The 23342-nt window shown below is 41.9% G+C and overlaps 1 protein-coding gene across 15 annotated transcripts; it reads right to left on the reverse strand.

Annotated features, from left to right (window-relative positions):
• Positions 1-483: 483 nt before the first annotated feature.
• On the reverse strand, positions 484-23006 carry MRAP2 (melanocortin 2 receptor accessory protein 2). 15 transcript variants are annotated; one of them, XM_072036226.1, is made up of 9 exons: positions 22535-22722; positions 22164-22436; positions 18348-18521; positions 17595-17763; positions 14901-15001; positions 14085-14151; positions 13660-13809; positions 8332-8431; positions 484-3728 (listed from the first exon to the last, which is right to left on the reverse strand). In XM_072036226.1, the coding sequence occupies exons 7-9, from the start codon at positions 13784-13786 to the stop codon at positions 3335-3337; spliced, it is 621 nt and encodes a 206-aa protein (XP_071892327.1). In that variant the 5' UTR covers positions 13787-13809; positions 14085-14151; positions 14901-15001; positions 17595-17763; positions 18348-18521; positions 22164-22436; positions 22535-22722; the 3' UTR covers positions 484-3334. The 15 variants fall into 15 exon arrangements, with proteins under 15 accessions (XP_071892327.1, XP_071892326.1, XP_071892323.1 ...); XM_072036225.1 differs by having other exon boundaries at positions 14901-15052; XM_072036222.1 differs by lacking the exons at positions 14085-14151; positions 22535-22722 and adding an exon at positions 22830-23006 and having other exon boundaries at positions 14901-15052.
• Between the last annotated feature and the right edge of the window lie 336 nt (positions 23007-23342).

A 23342-nucleotide genomic window follows, 5' to 3' on the forward strand; every position in this document is an offset into this window, starting at 1 on the left:
ATTCCATTTTCAGACATGAAGATGGGAAGACCATTAAATTCCAAGTATTCCTTTTGAACAATTACCCTGGTCAAAACACTTTTCATTTACTTTGCCTGATGCTGGCTTGCTGGGGAAGAATGCACTTTTCTTTAAAAAAAAACAAACAAACAAACAAACAAAAAAAAAAACATATAAACTTGATTATTATACCAGTCCCTTTTCTCATGAGACAAATCATCATGTCTAGTAGTTCTTAAGAAAGAAAAAGAAAATAAGACCAGTTTTAAAATAATTGCTTTTGAAGACCACAGAAAGTTTCTGTATTTGCCTTTGACTGTTCTAATGCACAAGCACAGCACAAGGCTGAACCGCATGGTTGCCATTGTGTTTCTCAAGCCACATCAGAGCTGCACAAAGTGCAGGCTGTATGGTTGTTTACCTGTCAAAAGGAGCTTGAAGGGCATGGTAAAAACACAAAGGAGACACAATGAAGAACAGAAGCAGGATCAAAATGTTTAATTACTCTTACAGGATTAATACATGCTTCCAAAGGACACTAAGAATACAATTCAAATGTGTAGCATGCCCAGTTGGTATTAGCCCTTGGTCATTTTATTAAATGCCTGTCATCTAGGAATTAAGTGTCACCATCTTCAATACACATGAACACTTTTCCCGTCTCCCCAAAAGCAGCAATTATGCTCCTAAACAAAAAGCTTGAAGATTTAAGGTGGGGGAAGAAAAGCTTAGACCACAGTGAATAGCAAGCTTTTCTTTTTCTAGAGCCCAGCCTTCATGATTTTGGTATCTAGCTTTCAAAATAAGCTTCCTTTCTCAATAGCAGAATAGATGGATAATTTCTTTTGCACAGGTTTTCCCCACTTAAGCAGCAATTTGTTTCCAAGATTGGCAAAGGGGGGAAGAAAAGATCAAATTTCACTGCAAGCAGCTCACTCGTCCAGAAAAAAAAGTTATAAAAGCCCCATTTAGAAGCAGCAGAGCTTGCTAGCAAGACCACTATTCTATCACATTCGAGCTTGAGCTCAGACAAAAACTTCCCATTAGACAGGTGAGATGCCTGAGCTCCCTCAGCAGGAAGCAGCTACCACATTCAGAGCACACCCTTTTCCACTCAGCTTGAACAGTTGAGCAAAGAGGAATTACACTCTGGAACCACCTAGGTTTTTTCTGCAGAGCAAGACGGTTGATTGCCCTAGCTAAGGTGATTTTGGCAAGGCATGTTTACACGCATACAGGCTACAATGTAAGTTTTAGTCCATTCTAAAACTGTATTTTAAAATGTGGGATTGAAAGAACTATACTCTGCAAACTTTCTGATGTCGCTGGAGAACACTTATTTAAGAACAGCTGTGAGAGACAGCTACATAGATTTTTGTCTATTTGTGCTGTCAAAAAATGTATTGACAGAGACACTTCCAGTTCCTGATGCTTTCTGGACACATGCAGTACCAACGCTAAGGAAAGGGACAGGAACTAATCTGGGAAGGAAAAAAAAGAAATGGAAGCCCACAAAAGCTACAGCCTCTGTGCTCATGGTTAAGTACTTACAGTGAAAGGAGGCCGTTCCTGCACTGTAAGATACGAGACACCTCTGTGGCAATCTACACAGCTGTACTCATTTAATACAGACTTCACTTCAGGCTTTTCCTGGGAAGTATTTCCAACAATAATCTGCCAGTTTGAAATAGCCCATGCTTTTAACCCCTACTTAATGTGCAAGGAAAAGGTGCAAGAAATTACATTTGAAATCAGGAAATGTAGGTGTCAGTGGTTTGCAGTAAAGGCAAGGGAGATGAAGAGAGAGGTTTCTTCCACTTCCTATATTCTTTAAATGCATAACCCATTCATTGCTTTTTTCCCCTCTATTTGTCATTTGAAAGGAAAAGAATGAATTCATCCGAATTTGCATCTCAGAAGATTATATCAGCAGGCCACTGCTACATGTTCATTTGGACAAAACCATGTTATATACAAAGCAGGTTACTTTCAAAAGAAAAAATAATCCAGTTAAGCTGGGATCTTGAGCCCCCTACTTTGATACACATGAAGAGCTTCCTACAAAGCACTGTTAACTCAAAATCCAGCAAACCTGGTTCTTCTGCCCTCCACACGCTTGCTCTAAAACCATTCAGTCACTAGCTAACCATCTCTTCAAGAAAGCTGACAAACAAAAAAAAAAACTGAGGTTCAGAACCTTAATTCTTTTCTAAAAATGAAACAAAGATTGAAATTACACCTACTTGTTTTCTTAACAAACCCTTACTGGGGAATAGTTGTGGTTACACCACCATCCCAACCAAGTACAGAAAGATGAAGCAAGTACAGCTCAGCTATGCTTCTGGAGCTGGCCCCCCTCAGAACAACTCAAAGCCTCCTAAGCCCTTCACTCGCTGTCTGGTCAAAAAAGGGCAGTTTCTAGAGCTTAAAAGCATAGGAAGGTTCAACTGATAAGCAAAGCATGAATTACATACAAAGTAGTAGTGGTATATTAACTCTGTTGGCAAAAGAAGAATATTTTTCATCTGATTTCCTGTGATCTAGCTACTGAATTCTGCATTACCCAACTGGCAGTTCATATCAACAACAAAAACCAAATTAATGTGTGTTGGATACTAATTCCAGGGCTGACAGAATGTAGCTCTGAGGTACCATAACTACAGGCACCAATTTGCTTCTACCAGGCAGCAGGTGGTGGCAGCAGTTTGTAAACACAGTAACAGAACCATTTAATATACAAGGTATTCCCTCTGGAAGCTTGTAAAATGGGTCTCACCTGCACCTAAAAGCAGTTAGGCATTAGAAGTACAAATTAATGCCATGCAGGTATCCATCGTGCTGCTGCTTCAGAAGTCCTTTTGGGGAGCGGCAGAAGCTGCAGAATCTCCCCAGCGGCTGCCTGCTTATTCCTTGCTTCAGCTGTAGTTTGAGTTCACACTTTCCTTGGCTGAGGAGTTCTCATACACCTCCCAGAGCCAGGTTCTGGTCTTCACAGTCCCCACAAGTCATGGTATCTTCAGAAGTTGGACATAAACAGTCATTTAAAACCAAACTGAACAAAAAACAAACAAAACCAACAGGGAGCAAACCCAACACTGGACAAAAGGCCTAGATGACAGAAGGCATTGGAGTAAGGCATTCAGTGTTTTACTTCTCATCTAAACTGTTCTGTCAGCACAGCCACTCTTGCATACAATTTTAAAGAGAAAAAAAAAAAAAACAGGGACCTGAAATACCTTCTTCCGAAAAAAAAAAAAAAAACAGAAGGATGAGAAGGGCTTCCAACTGGACAACACCAGATTTATTTTTTATTTTTACCTTAAAGTAAAAATTTTCAGTCAAGGATCCGATGGGAAGATTGCATGACCGATTTGCTTTCTAAAATGATAGGTGGCTCTGAGATAAGGAGATCATCCTCACCTAGCGAAGAGTTCTGCTCAGTGTTCACAAAGTTAGGAATATTAAATTTTGTGAGACAATTCAGGTCCTCCTCAAATGTTCCACTGCTCCTGGGAACTTCCTGAAAGTGGATATTACTTTCCAGACCTGGACCTTTCTGATTTGGTTTTGCTTTGTCTAAGCGTTCCACTTCATTAATGCAGAAATGGAAAAGTGACCGGGATTCTTCAGCTATCTGACGAGAAAAGACTCTCTCCGATTCTAAAGGTCTTCCAAAATCTGCCACAAAGCTATTCATCCGGAATCTTTTTTCAGAAGGTTCTGCATTGCTAGGGAAAATAAGAAAAAAAACAAGTGAGAGCACGAAAGTAGAATTATTGGTATTCTCACCATCAAATCAAGATTCAGCAGCCATTACAATCAGGAAGAAAGGAAACCCTATAGCTTATCTACAAGGGACTTAAAAGGCCAGCACTATTTATTTTCTGCTGAAGCTATTTCAAGTCTTGATTTGTAGTGGTAATTTTCCATGGGAGTAAGTTATCAATACCCATGCTCTTTAATGGCACTTCTAGCAAGCAGTATACTTTAATAACCAGTTCAGCTCACTGAATGAGCCTACAGAATTTCCCCTTAGGTAGCTAACAAGCAGTAGCAAGTTAAAAAAAAAAAAAGTTTCATAGAATGCTTTGAGAAAAATCTTTAATAGTGAAAACCTTTGAGAGACATTAGGTAACGCTGCTATCACTAAAGGAGTAATTGGGTGGTTGGTTGTCCAGACATCAAACCATCATTTGTACTGACCTCGGTCAATGTCATTCGGATTTCCAAATTTAAACAGACTACTATAAAGACTGGAAGGCTTAAAGAATCAGAAACGTAGCCCAGGAAGGAAAGACATCTTGACATTTCTCTTGGAGCTTTGTGTAAGTGTTAGCTCAGAACAGCTCCAGTCTACACAGATCTGTGCAGGAGCCACAAACAGCTGAAGGTGAGAAAAGCTCGACCCAGACAACAGTTAATCCTAGAAATCCCCGTTTTCCAAGTGCTAATTGACTTTTATGACATTATACAAGAATTAGAGCCTAACAAAGTCAGTTACGCTGGCCTTCAAATCAAACCAGTCCTCTAGTTTGTCAAAACAATATTGGCTCATTCTGCATTGCAAAGTGAAGCATGCAGAAGCTTGATGTTTAAACAGATGCAAGACACAGGATTAGCTAAATGATGATCTACTGGATACACAACAGGAGGCAAACACCCAATCACCAAATATCCTGAGTCAGAAGAGACCCACAAGGATTATTGATCGAAACAGACTGGAATAATGCCACGATAACCTTCAGAACAGGTGACTGACATTAACATAGTTGTAATGCAGCTGAAAGCACCCACTGAGCTGCGTACAGGGTTTTGCAAAATGAGTTCCTGTATGGTTTTGTGGCACAGAGTGGAGCTGGCAAGCACATTAAGAATAAACATTGTAAGCCTAGGAATCCAGTTTTAAAATGTATCCACTAGAGAAGCAAAACCAGCTTATAGGTGTGGAAAGTCCTTTATAACCCAGCAAGGTATGAAGGAGCAAAGGCTTAATGCAAAGAAGGGAACCCAGGACTGGCAACAGCAACCTAATCTAAATGGAGGAATAGAAGATGCAGAGAAATTTTACAACAGCCAAGTTTTTGAGGACTTATTACAGAGAACGATCCTGTTCTGAACAGGGAGCACATGATCTATCATACACTCATTGTCAGATTCTGAAATTCATGAACACTACCTTGCTGTATTTTGGGGAAGACTTTTAAACTAGACTAAAAACTTTTATATAGTCTTGCCCACAACAGTATCCAAGCATGCCTCAGTGTACATCTTTCCAGAAGACTGATAAAACAAGAGAAGCAGTTTCAGAAATCCCAGTTCCTTATTTGGAGAGCCATGGCAGAGACCACAACCTACTCCTATCACTGTATTTGGGCCAAGAGGATTCTGAGTCCCAGAAGCTGCCATTAAGAGCAGGATAGAGAACACCAGACACCTCGAGCATCACACTTAAAGAAAACCACTCAAACAAGTAGTCACCAGGGAACTAATGCAGGGAAACTAGGCTCCCTTCTGGGATTTTTCTGGCCAGTGGTACTGGGTTCTGGTTGCAGCACTGAGCTCTGGCCTCTGCCCAACAAATTCAAGTGTACCGTCAGGGTACAGACTGGTTTGCAGTATACCCTTCCACTAACTTAGGACTGTCACTTCAGATTCCTCTGTAGCTTAAGCAACACTTCTCCCAGCACCATGGAAAGGATAAGTAGCCAATCCTCCAAAACAAGCAGGGTTGGGCAGCCCAAAATGACCTTGTGGAATCTAAGCAGCTCCTTAGTATCAATCTTAGAAACGCTGCCCTGAATCTGAAAAACTTTCCTAAGTTTTCAGCAAATGTACAAAAACATCTACAGATGTTTTTGGTTCAGTGAATTGGTATTTCTCTGAGTGGATTCCCCCCCAGAAACCTTGCCCAAAAACAATTCATTTCTTGGGAAACAAAAAAAGTCATCTCACCCTCACTGCAACTAATTGTACAACCTGCCTCGATACCTCCATGAAGCCTTGTAATTACAAGGGCCAGACTGGTTACATGAGCAGACTTGCACGTTTGTTAGATAAACATGTTTTAAGGCCTTTTTTAAAAAGCATGAAGAAACACAGGATAGTGTCCTCTGAGTGATGAAGAAGAGTAAGGCAGAAGTTTCAGAAAATTTCAGGCAGAAATATGGAAAAAATAATTGATCTCTTTTTGGACAAGCTGATGTTCTACACCTACTAATACAAGTGAACAAAAGAAAAGTGCAAGAGGTATCATTTCCTTTACTAATTGCATTTCTGCCTCCTCATCCATGTCCTGAACCTCTCCTCTTGGGCTGAGGATGTACCCAAACCTGAACATCTTGTACAGTTTTAAAAAGAACATGCTATCATACCCCTTTATATTGAGCCAAGAAAAGCATATTACTAGAAAAATCAGAGCATTCTACTTTGGATCCATCCATCTGAACCCAGTTACACTTCTCTCTTGCGTTAATGGTACTTTAAAGAACAGCCAGAATGACTTCCTGAAGTCAGAGACACGTCCATCAACCAGGATGGCTTTCTCCCAAGACCTAGGGATCCCATTAACATCTATTTCTAAAGGACGGCTGTAAGACAGCCCACTAATGAAACTATGAGTCATGAAGAATCCAGTGAGCTGTAAAGACAAAATGCAGGCAAAATAAATCCACAGTCTACACTGTTTTTGCAAGTAGGTATTTATGTTCTCCAGTTTTTATATATACGCAGCAAAAATAAGATACATTAATAGTATTCGCTGCCCTTAGTGTATCTCTGGATGTTGTTTTTCCAGTACTGTACATGGTAAGTTATCAGATCTCAAAAAATAAGCATAGATTTGTTAAAGGCACCAACTCAGCATATGAAATAAGTGGACAAATATACAAGCACACAGCTCACTGAAGAAAAATAATATATTGAGATTTAGGATGGAGGAGACCCCTCAAGGTCCCTAGTCCAATGCCCTCATCAAGGCAAGACAAACCGTGAATTCAGGTCAGGTTGCTCGAGGCCTTATCTGGACATGGAAGTTGACCAAAGACAGAGGTTTCACAAACTCTCTAGACAGCCTGTTCCAAGAATATTGATGAAGAAAGCAGAAATGCAGTGGGATATATCAAGCAGCCCTCTGCTACTTCAATGTACGCTTTTACAAGCACACAAACATTTTGACAAATACCCATGTAAAATTCTCATTGTCATGTATTTGACTTCATCACTTCCTCCCCCACTTTGTATTATTCACATATGTACAGAGCTGGATGCTAAGCAAAGAAAAAAGATCCCCAGGGAAAAGAGACAACACACCAGTATTTGCAGAGATTTTAAATATATTTGGGAGCAGAGCGTGGCTTTTTTGTTTGTTTTGTTTTGACGATACGTAAGGGAGGCAAAAATCCCAGCTATGAAATTCAGCAAGTCAGTTCCGGGAAGCTGAATTCTTCTGCCTGCTTCCTTCTCAGAGAAGCAAAAACACAGGAGCAGAGCCAGGAGCTCACCGTACCCTCAGGTCCTCCCTAACACACGCCTGCCTCTGGAGAGAAGCTATTACAAGCTGTCAGATGCAGCCTTCACACGAGTAACCAGCACAGGGCCCTCGGAGGCAGAGACAGGCAGGCTGCGTCAGGAAGCAGTAACAGCAGACAATTGCCTTTCACAATCAGCTCCTCATCACTGCTACCCGCCTGTGATCCTTCTCACCCTCCAGAGAGCCTGTTGATTTCTTCTTGATGACAAGCAAACGTGGGAGGAGATGCGGGCTCAGACTTTCTCAGAGGGACACTGATAGCCTGCGTGCTGCACAACTGCATTAAGTGTCAGATTTGCAGATAAGTGGTTAAGCCAAGGCATGGTGTGCACATACAGATCAGCCAGAAGGAGGTGGAGAAAGGCTTCCTTTGTGATTAAGAGGACTCTAGTGCTAAGAAGTAAGGAGCTGATCGGGACTTCCCCATCCACTGCAATTTTTCAGCAGAAACTAAGACACCTGGAGGCTCGGTGAGCTACAGGGTTAAGAGAAGATCTTGCAAATATTACCAACATCTACGTTTTGGACTTACATGCAAACATGTAAAAACCCTCCACGCTTCAACATTCTTAAGTCAGTACCTGCATTGTATTTAATTTGTATCTACCCTGTCAATACTTCTGCCTTTTTCAAACACTTGGAACAAAAGAAATATTTTAGATACCCAACAGCCTTTCCTAAGAATGGAGTACAAAAAAATAAGTTGAACCAGTGCAACATCAGCACTGTCATTGGGCGTTCATGGGCTTCAGGACACCACACAGGCCACTAAGGCTATTTGTTATTCCAGTTTTTGGACTCACTCTTGATGTGGCGCTCCAGTCTTCGTCAGCAGAGTCAGGACAAAGAACATGAAGATGACAAAAACTGCAAGACCAACCCAAAATCCAATCACAATGGAGTCTGGTGAAAAAGAGAAAATAATATGATCAGCATTTCACCTGCACTTGCAGAAAGTTCCCTTCCACATACAGTATGAGACTACAGATCCCCAAAAACTTTGCATCTTATTCCTGGTTGGCAAAATGGGAAGAATGATAAGATTTATTTTTATTTTTGAATGGAAAGCTGACACTGAACCTCTCGTTTCTAGCCCAAATTTTATTCACATCCAGACAAACCAGAAACAAGCTGAAAGCGGGAAGGGACTGAATTCTCTGCTATTGAACTAAAAGCAGCTCCTTTTGTTATGCCTGGCCCACGTCCAAGCACTGCTTTGGAAACAATTCAATACTAGCACTCAGATAACAAGATTATTTGATTTTCAGCAAAAACCTCCATCCCTATATAGCACAGAATTCCTGCTACTTTGAATGATTTCTGCCTGACACCACTGGGGTTCCAGGTTTTGACAGATCTCTTTGGCACGACAGGCTTAGCTGTCTTTCAGTGGTACAAGTGGGACAAGTAGTCCCAAACAATTGGTAACCACAGCCCAGAGCTACAGAGCACCAAGTCAAAACATGACTTGGGCCAGGACCTGCAGTCTGCAGGTGGTTTTTCACCTGTCCTTGCAGTTGGTTATTTTTAGCCAATCCAGCAGGAACAGTGCAAAACATTTACCAGTACCTCAAACACTCAGTTTCCTATGGGACTGACTAAGGACACCAGAAAACAAGGAACCGGCACTCCTGCCTGGTACTTGGCCCCAGTGGTTCATCACACTCCCACTGCGAAACATCTTCCACGTTGAAGGCAGATCTGGAAACTAGAAATCAATTGTAACCATTTGCTCTTTCTGTGTGAAGAAAAAGTGCCTGCTGCAACTCGACATTTTCTCCCTGTAAAAATACTCAATCATAATCAAGTCACTCCTTAATCCCATTTTCTGGTAAACTAAGGAGGTTAAGTTTCAAGTCTCTCACTGCAAGCTTTTTTCCATCTCTCCTCAACATTCTTTAAAATAACCAAAGGTAGTTCAAGTATAGGTCTTCATGATAAGTAGAAAACGGGGGGAAAAAATCACCCCCTACTGATGCTCTGTAATCTTTCAAAAGCTCGGAATATTCCTTTTAGCTTCAGCCATACTGGTAAGAGTTTATTTTTGCAATTCTGTGTGTTGTGAGCCCTAAATTATTTTCAGAATCATTCTGTATGTATAGCCTGTACTCGGTGTTTCAAGATTCATCAGGCATTTCACCTTATTAATACAAGATAGTTCATGGTTATTTATCATCTTAGACTTTGCAGTACCTGCAAATTTGATCTGAAAAGAAATATCCCCATTAAGCAATTCACCACTTAACCAACTGCATTGGTGAGCAGAACAAAATATGATCAAATAGGATGCTTTAGAAATACATGCATAGATCATATTGATCAAGTTGAAAAAATGAATATATCGTACAATCTTGACTTTTCTTTATTGACAAATTACTACTTCCCACAAAAATCACATCTGCTGGCATTGTGTGCTCCCATAATTCATGATTAGCAAGCCTTCCTCAGGGTTTGTTTGGTGTTTTGCCCCCTGGAAGAGAACTCCTACGCTTACTGAGCATAAAGCTACATCTTGCTTCACTGTGGCTGTTGACACTTCTAACCCTCTGCTGCATCAATGACGTTCTTTGGGTTTCTTTAAAATTAAAGCAGCAGGCCAGAAATCTCTTTAGTATTTCATTTCAGTCTCACTCAATTATTCAAACCTATTAATTTCTAAACATTTATTCAACATAAATGGCACGTCAAACTACTCGTATTCAAAATACATGCTAAGACTACATTTACAATACCAGCCAAGTTCCAAACAGATTAGGAAAGCATCCCATCACCTTTCTAGCATTTAGTATCAGCCTTCCTAACACAAATTCATAATCCTCTGATCACTCCTACCTATTTTACCTCTCTCTGATGTTACCAAGGCTGCTTCTGTTCCAAATGCACAAAAAATTGTTTGTATCTCTGCCAGTCACAGATAACTCCTGGTTATCTTTGTCTATTTACTTTAGAAACTTTTAATTTATAAAACATCTGGTGCCTACTTTTCTGGATTTTCTGATTTCTAGTTTCTGCCTTCACTTCTGCTCAGGCAGAACGTGCTTTCAGCTTTTGAAACAGATTTTTTCATATTTGACAGGTCATTTGGCATTTAAACAGCCCCCCCCTTTTGTTTTTTTATTATTTTTTTTTTTTACTATTTTTTTATTATTAAATGATTTCTGTGTATTAGATTGTTTTCTAAGCATTTTTCTCTACAAATCACTTCACATAACTTTTTCTCTGCTTTCAGAGAACAGGCTTCTGAATTTCTTTTCCTGGTATGCTGAATTATTAGGAATCTCCATTTGACTGTAACTAAATCAACACTAAATCCAGAGCAGCCTCCGACTCTCTCTTGTAGAATTCATCTTACGTTATAGTCCAACATGGTGCTCCCTCACATTGGGTGAAATACCTTGGTACATCAGAAATTCAAAGAAATCACCTCTAAGTTTAAGAGGAGACAGATGTTTTACAGCTGGCAGTGTGCTGCTGCCAGCCTGCATCACCTGAACTGGAATCCACTCCAAGTTTTTAACGTAAGTTAAAATATAGACGTACGTGCCCTCTCCAGTTGGACTGACTTCTTTTCTTGTAGACTCATTTCTGGATTTTGGTGGAATTTATATTCATGCATATACCAGCATTCAAAGACTGTTGTACCATAAAGGTCCTTCCTGTTCTCAGTGCAGAGTAATAAGATGGACCATTCTCAGACACTTCTGTTTTTCAGTGCTCTAACCAGATGAGCAGGTGTTTTCCACATGGAGTGGCACCACAGACACTTTCTCCCTGCATCTCACACCTCCCCATCAACAGTTCAGGATGTTTATTCCTTTGCTTTTCTTACAGCTCCCTGTACAACATACAGATAAGCCAACAGCACCATTTTAACTTTACGTTGTAAACCAGATCACCAAAGCAGAGCCTCATTGCTTTCACATCAGTTCTTTTATCACTGATTTTGATTTTATCTTTACTACAAAAATCTTCAAATAGCAAAGCTGAGGAAGATGGAGTACTTCCAAGTGGGATTACACCTACAAAGCCCCAACCTCACCATTTATGATGCTTGCCTCTACAGAATTTAAAATTCTTTGTTAGCAAAAGCTGAAAATTAGTCGCATACATCTGTGCAAAAAAAAATAAATAAATAAAAAGGATTTAACATTTCTTACGTGGCTAAAAAAAAAAAAAAAAGAACAAAGAGAGCTAGCAAATAAAGTGAGGACTTGTCAAGTATTCAAGGTCTCCATGACAATGTTGCCCTAACATAACCTCCTCTCACACATTCAGATTGCAGTGACTAAACGTTTGACCACGTTGCCTCCACAATCTTCAACAGGCCCAACTCAGCTGGAGTTACCTAGAACAAGGTATTTATTGAAATATCATTGCATATGCAAAAGACATAGACTGTTCCTTTACTAGATTAAAATCAACCCACTGAAAATGCAGTAACACTAAAGTAAAGAGAGGCAACTCCAATCTATCAGTTAAAAAAGTGGGATAAAACACAAAAGGAGAAGGGACTTCCTAAGTAACTTATTTAATACTGCTATTAGCCCCTCTCTTTCACAGATACAGCAAGCTCCACCTGAAAAGGTGGTGTTTCCTCTGTCCCATTCACTAACAAGTGTCATCCTGAGCCCTCCTGCTCTACGAGCAGCACAGCCAGACAGCAAAGTCGAGGTTCCACACCCAGCATGGCAAGCAGCTCAATGGCAATCTGAGATTCGCTTTGCCACTAGCCCTCCAGCAGTTCAGAGGCAACTACCATTTATATTTGTTCTCCCATCACACTGACACACAGAGCTAAGAAGATGGTGAGCACACAAACAGCAGCTCATCTTCCTAATCAGTGATCTCTGTAATCAGGTTTGGTCTCTAAGTGGAAAAAAGGAATATAAATTGGAAACATGATAAAAACTAACCTACATTTTTCAAGTACCTAACATTTGTAAAAACACAGAATAATCAGCAGACTTCTGTTAAAAATAAATAAATAAATAAAGGAAAAGCACAATTCAGGCCAAACAGTAGCTTCTGGTCTAGCTTTTGTCTTTTAGAAGTTGTAGGAACGTCTGAGTTCTGATTCTCCCAGTGCCTCCCCAAAGCAAGAAGCAAAGCAGATCAGCCTTCCTGGGCTACTGATTGCCACTGCAAGCACTCCTCCTTCCCAGTCCAAATCCTCATTACAATGAATGAGCATGGATCCCACCCTGGACCAGCACCCCAGTACTGGATGGGGACCCTGCCTCACTACTTCAAAAACCAGTGCTCAAACATTTGCACAGAATATTCAGCTAAGAAACAGTGGCACAAGACGGCTTGCTTCTTTTTGTAAAAATGCTTGCAGAACACATCCCAGAGTTTCGAGTTAGTTTGTTCCTTTTTTAAAGAAAAACAAACAAAAAAAACTTCCCCTGTCTCTCCTTCACCCTCCTCCCCCCTGAAAAAAAATAAAAAATCTAGAAGTCAAAGTTACTGTAACCAAACTTATTGTCCAATAAATATTGGCCTGGTTGCACTAGCTTGTCCCAGCTAAATCTCCTCTTGGAGATAATTTTCTCTCTGATAATTTTTTCTCTCTGATCTCTACCCTCCACTTTCTACTTGTACTGTAATTAAACAGCTCCAGCATTATTACAATGCTACATTAACACAAGCATTCTAGGAAGAAAATCCTAATGATAAAAGTTTCTTCAAAAAAGAAAATTCTTCTTTCAAGTCTCTTGAAAGCTTTACACTCATTTTTATGAAAGAAAAACAAAAGCAGTAAGGCTGCCCACCAATGCCCTTTTCACATCACCGGGAACAAGAACAGAACATGGATTGCAGCAAGCAGGCACCAGAAGCAGCAGGGGCTGCACCTGCTGTTATAAACAGTTCTTAGTAGTCTGCTATTCCTTAGTACTGAGAAATTCCTACTACACTCAAGAAATCCATGGTGCTCCTACACATAATGAAAACAGCCAACAAAAAGACAGAAAAAGAAACAATTATAATAATTCAGTAAAGAGGCTAATAACTAATTGTTGAGTAATCAGAAAGTTCAGAGAGACTTTTGTAAAATAATCAGCTATAAGTGAAGGGCAGTGAATAAGATGGGGAAGCTCAGCTGAAATGAAATACATCTGTAGTGAACTTACATTTATGGGCCTTCAGGCCTTCAAACGACACTGGCCCGTACTCGTAGTACTCGTACTCCCAGGTGTAATCAGAGTTAGACATGGCCTGCTGGGAGGTTCTGTTAGAAATCAACCTCAGGGCAGACATCTTGCACTACAATAAATATGTCCCTGTGGATACAAAATGCGTTAGTACAGAATGTATTTTTCCAACACATTTTTTGATTTCACCCAGCATCTTTTCTTACTTGGGAGATTCTCTCTTGTCACTGTTCCCAAGATGAAACAACCGCTCACGCTTACAAAGATGTTCCCACCATTAAATCCAGTATCACTGCCCATCAGGTGAGGCTATCACAAGCCCTCTCACCCTTTCCTCAGTCTATGCTGGGCAGCCACCAGCCAGCACAGCTTGTCTTTAATGGAAAGAGAAAATACACGCTCACCTCCACAAAGATGCTTGTAAGCGTACAAAGTATTAAAACCAGGCTCCTCAAAATGGGGCTTTCATAGCTGAAAAAAATAGTAAATACTAAAGACCATCATCCTCAGCAGCTTAGGAGGAATGCAGCCATGAAAATCTGGGGACAGAACAAGCTAGAATGCCAGGCTCAAAGGGTTGGATCACTCAAAGTCCAACTGGCAGCTGGTTACCAGTGGTTACCAGTCCCTTTAGGTACTGATGCTGGACTAATACTGTTTTAAATCTTTCTTAAAGAGCTGGATAATGAGACAGAGTGCACTGGCAGCAAGTTCACAGATTAATGGGGAGGGGGAACAGTGCAAAGACTGGAGGGCAGATCCTGCTATTCAGGACCATGACAAGCTGGAGAATTCAGCTGATAGGAACCCAGCTGACTGCTGGGGAGCAGCTCAGCAGGAAAGGACCTGAGGGTGCCCCCACCAACACAAGTCACCAGCATGCCCTTGGGGTAAAGAAAGCCAACCATGCAGTGACCTGAATTAACAAGAGCGTAGCTAGCACATCAAGAGAAGCATTTCTTCTCTATTCAGTGCTGGTGAGATGGTGTCTGTGGTACCACATCTGGGTTTGGTGTCTTCACAAGAGGCTGAGGGAACTGGGTTTGTTCAGCCTGGAGAAGGCTCAGAGGTGACTGCAGATGGCTCTGAGGTCTAAGTTAGTCAGAGAGCATAGAGAAACTGGGCCAGACCCTTCTCAGAGGTGGACAACAACAGGACATTAGGCAACAGACACAAGTTGAGACATGGGAAATTTCAATTAGACGGACAAAAATACTTACGTGATCTAGCTGAACATGCTTTGAGCAGGAGGTTAGACCAGATGACCACCAGAGGTCTCTTCCAACCTAGATTTTTCTGTACTAAAAGTTTCAATATGCCACTGCAGGAGGAAAATAAGACAGGAGTGATTTTCCCCGCAGATCAACAAAACCTGTAGGGCAACATTACTGAGTATTAAAGTTAGCCTGATAGATATTCTGTCATTCCAACATCGCACTAGGGATTTGTGTTTTGCAGAGTAATTTTTCAGGATTAGACAATTCTACACACACCGAAAGAGAGCACATCTCTGCACAAAACATCTGCTGCAGCAACTGGAATCAGAACATCTAACCTGAGGTTTACTATGGAATAGCATTCCATAAGAAACTGTTCAGAGCTTTTCAAAAAGTAAATTGAACTTGGGTAATTCCATATTCAATTCAAACCCAGCAGGGTGAAGACTTCATGTGGTTTGCAAAACTATTGCAATTAGCTGTTCTTTGGACAATGAAACTTCTCATTGTACAAAGTCAAATCCAGGTAAAACTTATTGGAAGGAGGGGGGAAAGGACCCTAAGTAGCCATGTCACTCAAAATAGCTGAAACTTCACTCTTCTGTTAGATTCAGTAAGACCGTATGCAAGTATAGGACACTTCAAATGCTAGGGTGGCCATGCATAAAGACCAGGAAATCAAGCAAAGTGAGAAACACAAATTCACTCCAGAAGTACGACCAGCCTTTCAAGTTCATAAAAAAACAACATTACATTTCTGTAAAAAGTGATAAATCATTTAGAACAAGAAATGGATACATTTTTCAAACTCAAACCAGCTTAATTTTCAGGATTAGCCATTCACTCATGGTGGAGTGGAAGGCTGGAGAGGATGACATTTGCTTGAGTAAGGATAAGGTGCTTCATTACCCTCACCCTTCTTCATCCACTCACAAAGCTCCCAATTAGACTAAATAGCCTAAAGCACAGAAGGTGAGGAAAAAGATGCTTTAGGGTCTGGAATGTACAATTCAGTTCACAGCTCAGGATGTTTCCCATCCTCTACTTCCTTAAGGGTCTGAAGGAACACAACAGGAAAAAGTAATTTAAAAAGTGCTTGTGTTAATAGTAAAGTTCCTCCTCTGCTTTCTCAGGGACTTGAAAACTTTCCTTATTTCCTGGAATAAGAGAGAATGTCTAATTAAGCTTTAGACAGTTTTTCTTGTTTTCTAAAATCAACTGAGGTAACTGCTGCCTTCTGGAAAAAGCAAATGGCACAGAGGAAAAACTACAATTTTTGTCCTAGTTTGCTCCCACCAGCACAGCTCTGTCAGCTGTCTCTTACAAGCTTCTGCATTTCATTTTTATGACTGACCCCTGAGGGTTCCCATCACCTTTTTCCCTTCTCCTCAGTGTTTACTTGATGATGCATCTCCTGTCAGATTTTATCAGCATGTTCCTGTCTAATCCTGCTTTTCTCTTTTGCAGCCTTCTAGAGGAGCCTCTTAGATATTTCTTGTATGGCTTTAGTGTTCATTGTCACTGCCTCTTTTAGCATTATCGTAAATCCACAGGCAGAAAACTTCTGAATAAGATATATGAACAGTCCGAAAACTGTTTCTTCATCTACCTCAAATGCAAAGTGATAGAATCATAGAATATCCTGAGTTGGAAGGAACCCACAAGGATCATGGAGTCCAACTCCTGGTTCTGCACAGGACCACATAAAAAAAAAACAAACAAAAAAAAAACCAACAACAACAAATAAATAAAACTGTGTCTGAGCGCATTGTCCACAGGCTCAGTGCTGTGACCACTGCCCTGGGGAACCTATCCCAGTACCCAACCATGCTCTCAGTGAAGAACCTTTTCCTAATAACCAGCCTGACCCTCCCGTTTCAGATGCATGCTGTTAACTGGGTGTCATGCAGATCTCTCCCCGCAGCCTAGTCACTAGTGTCTACTTGTGACTCTTCTCCTCATAGGTCATAAGAGAATTTGTCCTGGTTTAGGTGTAGGTTCAGACTCAAAATTCCAGCCAGTGGTGATAGGCTACAAGCATTTCTACACTTACTTCAGTTGTGGATCAGTCACTATCAGAGGGACAGGTGCTTACTGAAACTTTGGCCACTGGCTCCTTGCCTGATCTGTTACTCAGGCTGTGCAGGACATAAAGCACGCCTTTACGTGATGCAGTAGAGCTAAGCATAAGCATTGTCCCAACCTAGCATGCACCTCACTTGTAAGCTGTCTGCCCAAATGTCTCTAAAACCTTGGCCTGAAACACATTAAAATAAGCCTTCTATTCTACTTGCCTGTTGACTCTGATGTATACGGCTCACACTGGCTCTTTTTCTTTCAGAAACAAGTAAATGAGCAGTAAAAAGCTTTATTTTGCTCATATTTATTATGCTCATATTTATTTTGCTCATATTATCATAAAGTAAAAAGCTTCATTTTGCAGTCAAGGAGACTCGACTGCAACTCCTGGAGCTGAATTACACCTTCATGAGAACTCATTCTTAACCTTTGTGAAAGTCTGTAGGGTCACAGCTGCCTACCAGTGGTACATGTGCAAGGCAGTTTGACTCTGCAGCACCGAGTCTGCACAAAATCCACGTCTCTGAATTGCAGCAGTGGGGTGCAGACACCACTACGGTTCGGCTATTTGAAACACTCTGGATGTCATCAGCACATTTGCTCTGCACAGCCACTTACCTCTCAGACTGCCACCCAGTTGCTCTAAGGGCAAAGCTGGGCACACGCCATATCTGAAGCACAGCTCTGCGGTTCACACTGCCACTGGGGCCACCAGGGCAAATCCGTTTTTGTGTGCATCTGGAACTGGTCTTGGATGTCACCAGCAACAGCCACCTCCAAATCTGATCTGCGTGCACAAGAGTAAATCCATGTGGACTGGTCAAAGTAGTGTTCATTTCTGAAGCAAGATAAACTACCAATACTGTAGATGCAAGCAAGGAGGTATGTTTTCAATCAAAAACTACATTAATTTTCCACTTTACCATTCTGCTTACTTCTGTAGAGATCAAACACTTTACAGACTTCATAGACCAAACAAATTGTTGGTCCCCTGCAAACAGTGAAGATCCCAAATGCCAGGCAGGAACAGAAATCAGCAGCATTTCAAACTGTGGTAAGTCTGAGAAAGCTTAGCACTGCATCCTGATGTATCAGCTCCACCGGCTACGCAGTACAATGAAACCAGAAGCACTGGCTACAAAAAGGTAACAAACTCAGGCTGTTTCTGTGCCCCCCTCAGTCCCCATACTACCAACAATATTCTGCTTGCTGGGGACAAGGGAAGCAGCCATCACACCACTGCATTGCTTTTTACTCCATCCTGAGGCAGTCACAGAGGAAGAAGTGAATGAGGAAAGCAAGCACAAATCTGTTTACTCTGCACTGCAGGAGCTAAAACGTAATAGAGATCTCATCTTTCTACAACCGTACCACACAGCTATTGCTTCGAACAAGCTGTGCCACTTCTGAGTACTGATGAGAAAGGAGTCTGCAGCAGATACTTAGCCCAATGGTCCTTGCTTCTTTCCAGTTCTCAAGATCCTAGATGTACGGGGTTTGAGATCCAGCTTGAGGTCTTGTACAGGGTATACCCAATCTTCTCACCTGCAATAATAGAGCAAATCAAGCAATATAAAAGCAAAATTTAGCAGGAAAAATAGCAAGATAATTGAAAACTGACCGTACAATTAGAATCAATCATACATGCTAACTTTGAGTACATAGCACCTGGGACTTTTCTTGGAAAGAAAAGAAAGTACCAATATTAGCAACTCAGAACAGCATCATCTGCATGAGCTATTGCACTACAACAAGAATAATTTTAGACTCATCACAAAAGGGCTTTATAACAATGGTACGGAAAAAACACTAAATTAGTCTAAGGGAACTAAGGACAAGAAATGAAAAATCACAGGCAGCTGTGCAGCATGCTCCTGTATTATACATCACGTAACATACATTTTAATATCCTTGCAAATGTAAACTAGACTCTAGCACCTGCTTATCCAACATGCATATGAATTCTCACGAAAACGTCTTATTTTCCACGAACTAGCACTTAATGTCTTATGCTGTTTTGCTGCAGCGTAGGTCTCCACACCATTATGTATAATTTTGCATGCTAATCGTATGGCTACTGCTTGTGCCTAGTTTAAAAGCAATAACTTCATGAATTTAAAGTCAAAATTAACAAGTAAAAGACCAAAATAATTTGCCAAGTACTTTCCTAAAATGTCAATCATATATACAAACACTGATGCCTGCTTAGTAGTTCAACTCAGATGGGGCCACCTGAAGCTTGGCAGAAACTAATAGGAAATCACATTGTACTATGAGTTCGCAGACAACTACATTGATTTGAAAAAAGACAAAGAAACACTGTGTATGCTCACTTTTAAGTCTTGTCTAAGAAGAAGGCTGAATTATACCTAATGGGACATCACAAAAGTTATATATTCCTTCAGAATAGAAGGAGTTTCAAACCTGAGCTGACAATAAAGGGACAGGGAACTGTCAATTAGTACAGAGCTACTGGAACTGGCTCCCAAAACACACACTGAAGCAACAAGCTTAGTTCAACTCCAGTATCAAAAGCCTTTAAAATTACAGGCAAAATATGCAGTCCTAAGACAGTATTAACTACAAACAATAGAGAGATACTAGACATAATTCCATTTGTTTTCTGCAGCTACAACAAAATTATGCAATCAATCTTCAGAGCTCAACTTTGAATCCTGAAAATATATCAGGTTTTGCCATCCCAAAAGTCCAAATGGAGTATTATGAGCATTCACACTTCCACCCAAATAATAAGTCTCTATAAAAAACACTCAATTTGACAGCTGATGTAGTCATCGGAGAGAACAAAACCAAACCTCCTCCTAAGCAAAGAGGAAATAAATGGAGAAAACTATATCTGAATAACAGGTTCTCATCTCTGGGCAGCTTTAAAGTGCAAAAGCTACCCTTTACTAGATGTTTTTTACTAGCTCTATTACCACAACAAGCTCAGTGCTGAAATGGAGATCTTTTGGATTCCTTGCTAACCCCAAAATCTGTTACTCCAATGCCTTATTCTGAGTAGGGAGAAAGGAAAGATTCCCCATTTTCCATATTCTTACTGATCAGCCCACCTCAGGTCAGCTGCAAGGAGCTAGAAAAAGCATTTTAAAAATAACTCTTATAGCTGTGTGTTATTATGCGAGAACTGATAATAATAAATTATAATAAGAAGGCAACTTCAGTAGTAGGGCTAGAACAAATGTTTTAATTTTTATAACCCAAAGATGACATTACATTTAACAGGAAAGAAAAAAATCTCTCTGTAAAGAGAATTTCTGTCAATGCACATAACCCTATTCATAGGGTTACTAGACTACAGATTTATTCTAATGGGCTAGTTTGCAAATCACAAGGAAACTGCAAACCTGATGCTGATTGTGGCCAAAGGAGCAACTGAATCCAAGAATAGAGGCATCAGGGAGGATTTCAAACAACCACATCTACCCTGACTGTTCTTAGCAGGGGTGAGGCTAAAAGCACTAACCGTTTTCGCATCACTGCATCAGGGAACTCAGCACTAATTAAGGGACTCGGCCCCTTTGCCGAGACACAGCACTGCTGCATGTAGGGCTGCACATCTAAGGAAACAGAAGTGTGCTCACCCCTCATTTTGCAGCTCTCTGTCAGCTTTGCAGCAATGGAAAAGCCAGAATACCGCAGCTGAGAAGCAGAGTGGAAACTGAGGCCATCCCCCCTCCTCCGTAACAAAACAAGCCCCCCTGACCTTCACACAGCACCCGTCGGGTGTGAAGCACAGCCATGCACTTCACTGCTCAGCTATTCTATCCACAGAAACAGATTTCCCCTGCACAGCTTCTGTCTGCCTTCAAGGCAGCAGAAGATAAACTGGCAGAGCCGAACCAAACAGGTATGATAAACCACTCGCTCAGAGTTGGAACCACTCTTGGATATCTCACAGCTGAGATTTGGCCGCACTGAGGTGGAAAAATGTCTATGGGTTAAGATCACACCCACAGGGTCTGTAAAATCATAATCTCTCTCACATGCGAAGTAATTCTTGAGCTTTTCAGTTTGAAGAGTCAGCTGTATATTATGTTTTCTCAAGAAAAAAATAAAACATACAGCTTTTCCTGAAAACTTCCACACTGCACGGATAAAGGATTTCTGAGCTCTTGCAGTTCATGTACAACACAATCAGTTCAGCAAAAAAACTTTGAATAGCTACTGAAATGGATCTTTACTAAAAAGCAAACTGGTTTAGGACTTTTCCAAAACAGAACTTTTTTTTTTTTTTTCCTGCCTTTAGATCTAATTCTCTATACTGCTGTGAAAGAAGCAAACAATTTATTTCAAATTTCTTCCCAGCAATACAATCGGACAGCAATACACTACTCATAAATGCACATCCGAACACTCTCATCCTTAATCCCTACCATGTCTCTGTGCTACACCAGGCAATAAACACGCAACAAGGGACCAAGGAAGCAGTGTTAACAACAGCACAACCAAACTGAAGCTCATTGGAGCAAGCACACAGAATAAAGCCCCATATGTACTAAAATTTTGCTCACACTATTGGCTTTAAGATTGGAAATTTGATTTAAACAGTTTAACAAGCTGCAAGAGCATCATCTGGGCTTCACCTTATAACCTTTTCCACCACAATGTGTACACGAACTGTGAAAGAATAAGCACAGCAATAAACAACTTTGACAGCTCTTAACACTCTGGATTTTATTTCTTCAGAAAATGAATTCTCTGGCAACAGCTTGATTCTAAACATCTTTTCTCCTGATTGATGCAGCCAGAATGTTTCATTATTTTAGGCAAGAAGGGAGCCAGACTGCCCTCAGTCAACAGGGAGTTACCATCTCACTGGCATCTCGCCAGGTATTTACTCCTATAGCAAGAACTTACCTTAACTCTCTGATTAAGAACCTGAATAGGAAATAGGCAAATGGACAAGAAAAACAAGCAGCATTTGAGGCAATTGCCTGATTATCTGAGAGCGGAAGCCAAAACATCTATTTATTTCCACACCGGTTACGCAAATCTGCATCTCTGAGGAGCTCGAAGGAGGAAAAACAGAAAAGCGCAGAGAGAAAAGTGGCAGGTTGGAGAACACAACTGGAAACAGAAGTGCCCTCATGTTGTGCCAAACAAGTTTGCCACACACCCTGTCACCCACACACCCAGCCACCACCCGGCACTGCGAGCACCTACTGTTGCGGACACGTCAGGACGAGCAAGGCAACCATGGGGGATCGGAGGGAAGCTCTGCCAGCTGGTCTCGGAGGGGATCAGCTCCAGCCAAGGGAAGGGCAGGCAGCTGAGCACAGGGACCTGATCCTGCCACCGCCAGCAGCCGCTGCTGGCCGGAGGGGCCACTGAGGGATGCTGAGGGATGGTGGAATTAAGCGCCAGGATCCTCTGGGGAGGGAGGAGGGCAAGGCTGAGAATGGGTAAAGCCATCCACTGCAGAGAGCCACACGTCACCTGGACAAAAAAAGAACAAGAAATATATATATATGTTGTTTGTTTTTTTTTTTTTGCAAGTGTTTTTAGGTTGGATTTTAAAGTTCGCTCAAACGCACAGCCCCGGGGAGGGAATAAAAAGTTTTAACGCCTTCTCGATGTGCCACAGCGGGGTGGTAAGGGCTGGCTGGGCTGCTTTGGGAGACTCGTGCCCCGGAGCACCAGAGGGAACCCCTCAGCTACACACCGAGACGAGCCACAAGCCCCCTTTCCGCAGGCACCACCTCCCCCAGCCCCTCAGCCCCGTTTACGAACAGCCCACGCGAGCCCCGCAGCCCCTCAGGGCGGGGCGGGGCAGCGCCAAGGTCCAACCGCCACAACCGCCACAACCGCCACAACCGCCGCCGCCCTTACCTGGCCGGGCGCCGCCCCGCCCGGCACAGCCCAGCACAGCCCGGCACAGCCCGGCACAGCCCAGCAGGGCACAGCGCAGCGCAGCGCAGCCAATGAATCAGCAGCAGCCGCGGCCCCCGCCACGGCCAATGGGCGGTGCGGGCGGGAGCGGCGGCGCCTGGCGGTGCTGCTGGTACTGCTAGTGGTGCTACTGCTGCCGCTGCTGCTGCTGGGGAGGCTCCGGCGCCGTGTGGGCGCTGAGGGGGCGGCGGCCATTTGCTGTTAGCCCAAAGGGGGGAGACCTCTGAGAAATCAGCGTGAACTCGATGCCTGCCCTCAGCTGCTTGTAGTTATCGGAGCAGTTTGTGCCCCTTCCCTCATAGCACAGAATCATCTAGGTTGGAAGAGACCTCCAAGATCACCAAGTCCGACCTCTGACCTAACACTAACCAGTCCTCCACTAAACCATATCCCTAAGCTCTACATCTAAACGTCTTTTGAAGACCCTGTCAGTGGATACCACTGAGGAGAATT

This window comes from Anas platyrhynchos, chromosome 3, assembly GCF_047663525.1.
Source record: "Anas platyrhynchos isolate ZD024472 breed Pekin duck chromosome 3, IASCAAS_PekinDuck_T2T, whole genome shotgun sequence".
Classification (NCBI taxonomy): Eukaryota; Metazoa; Chordata; class Aves; order Anseriformes; family Anatidae; genus Anas; species Anas platyrhynchos.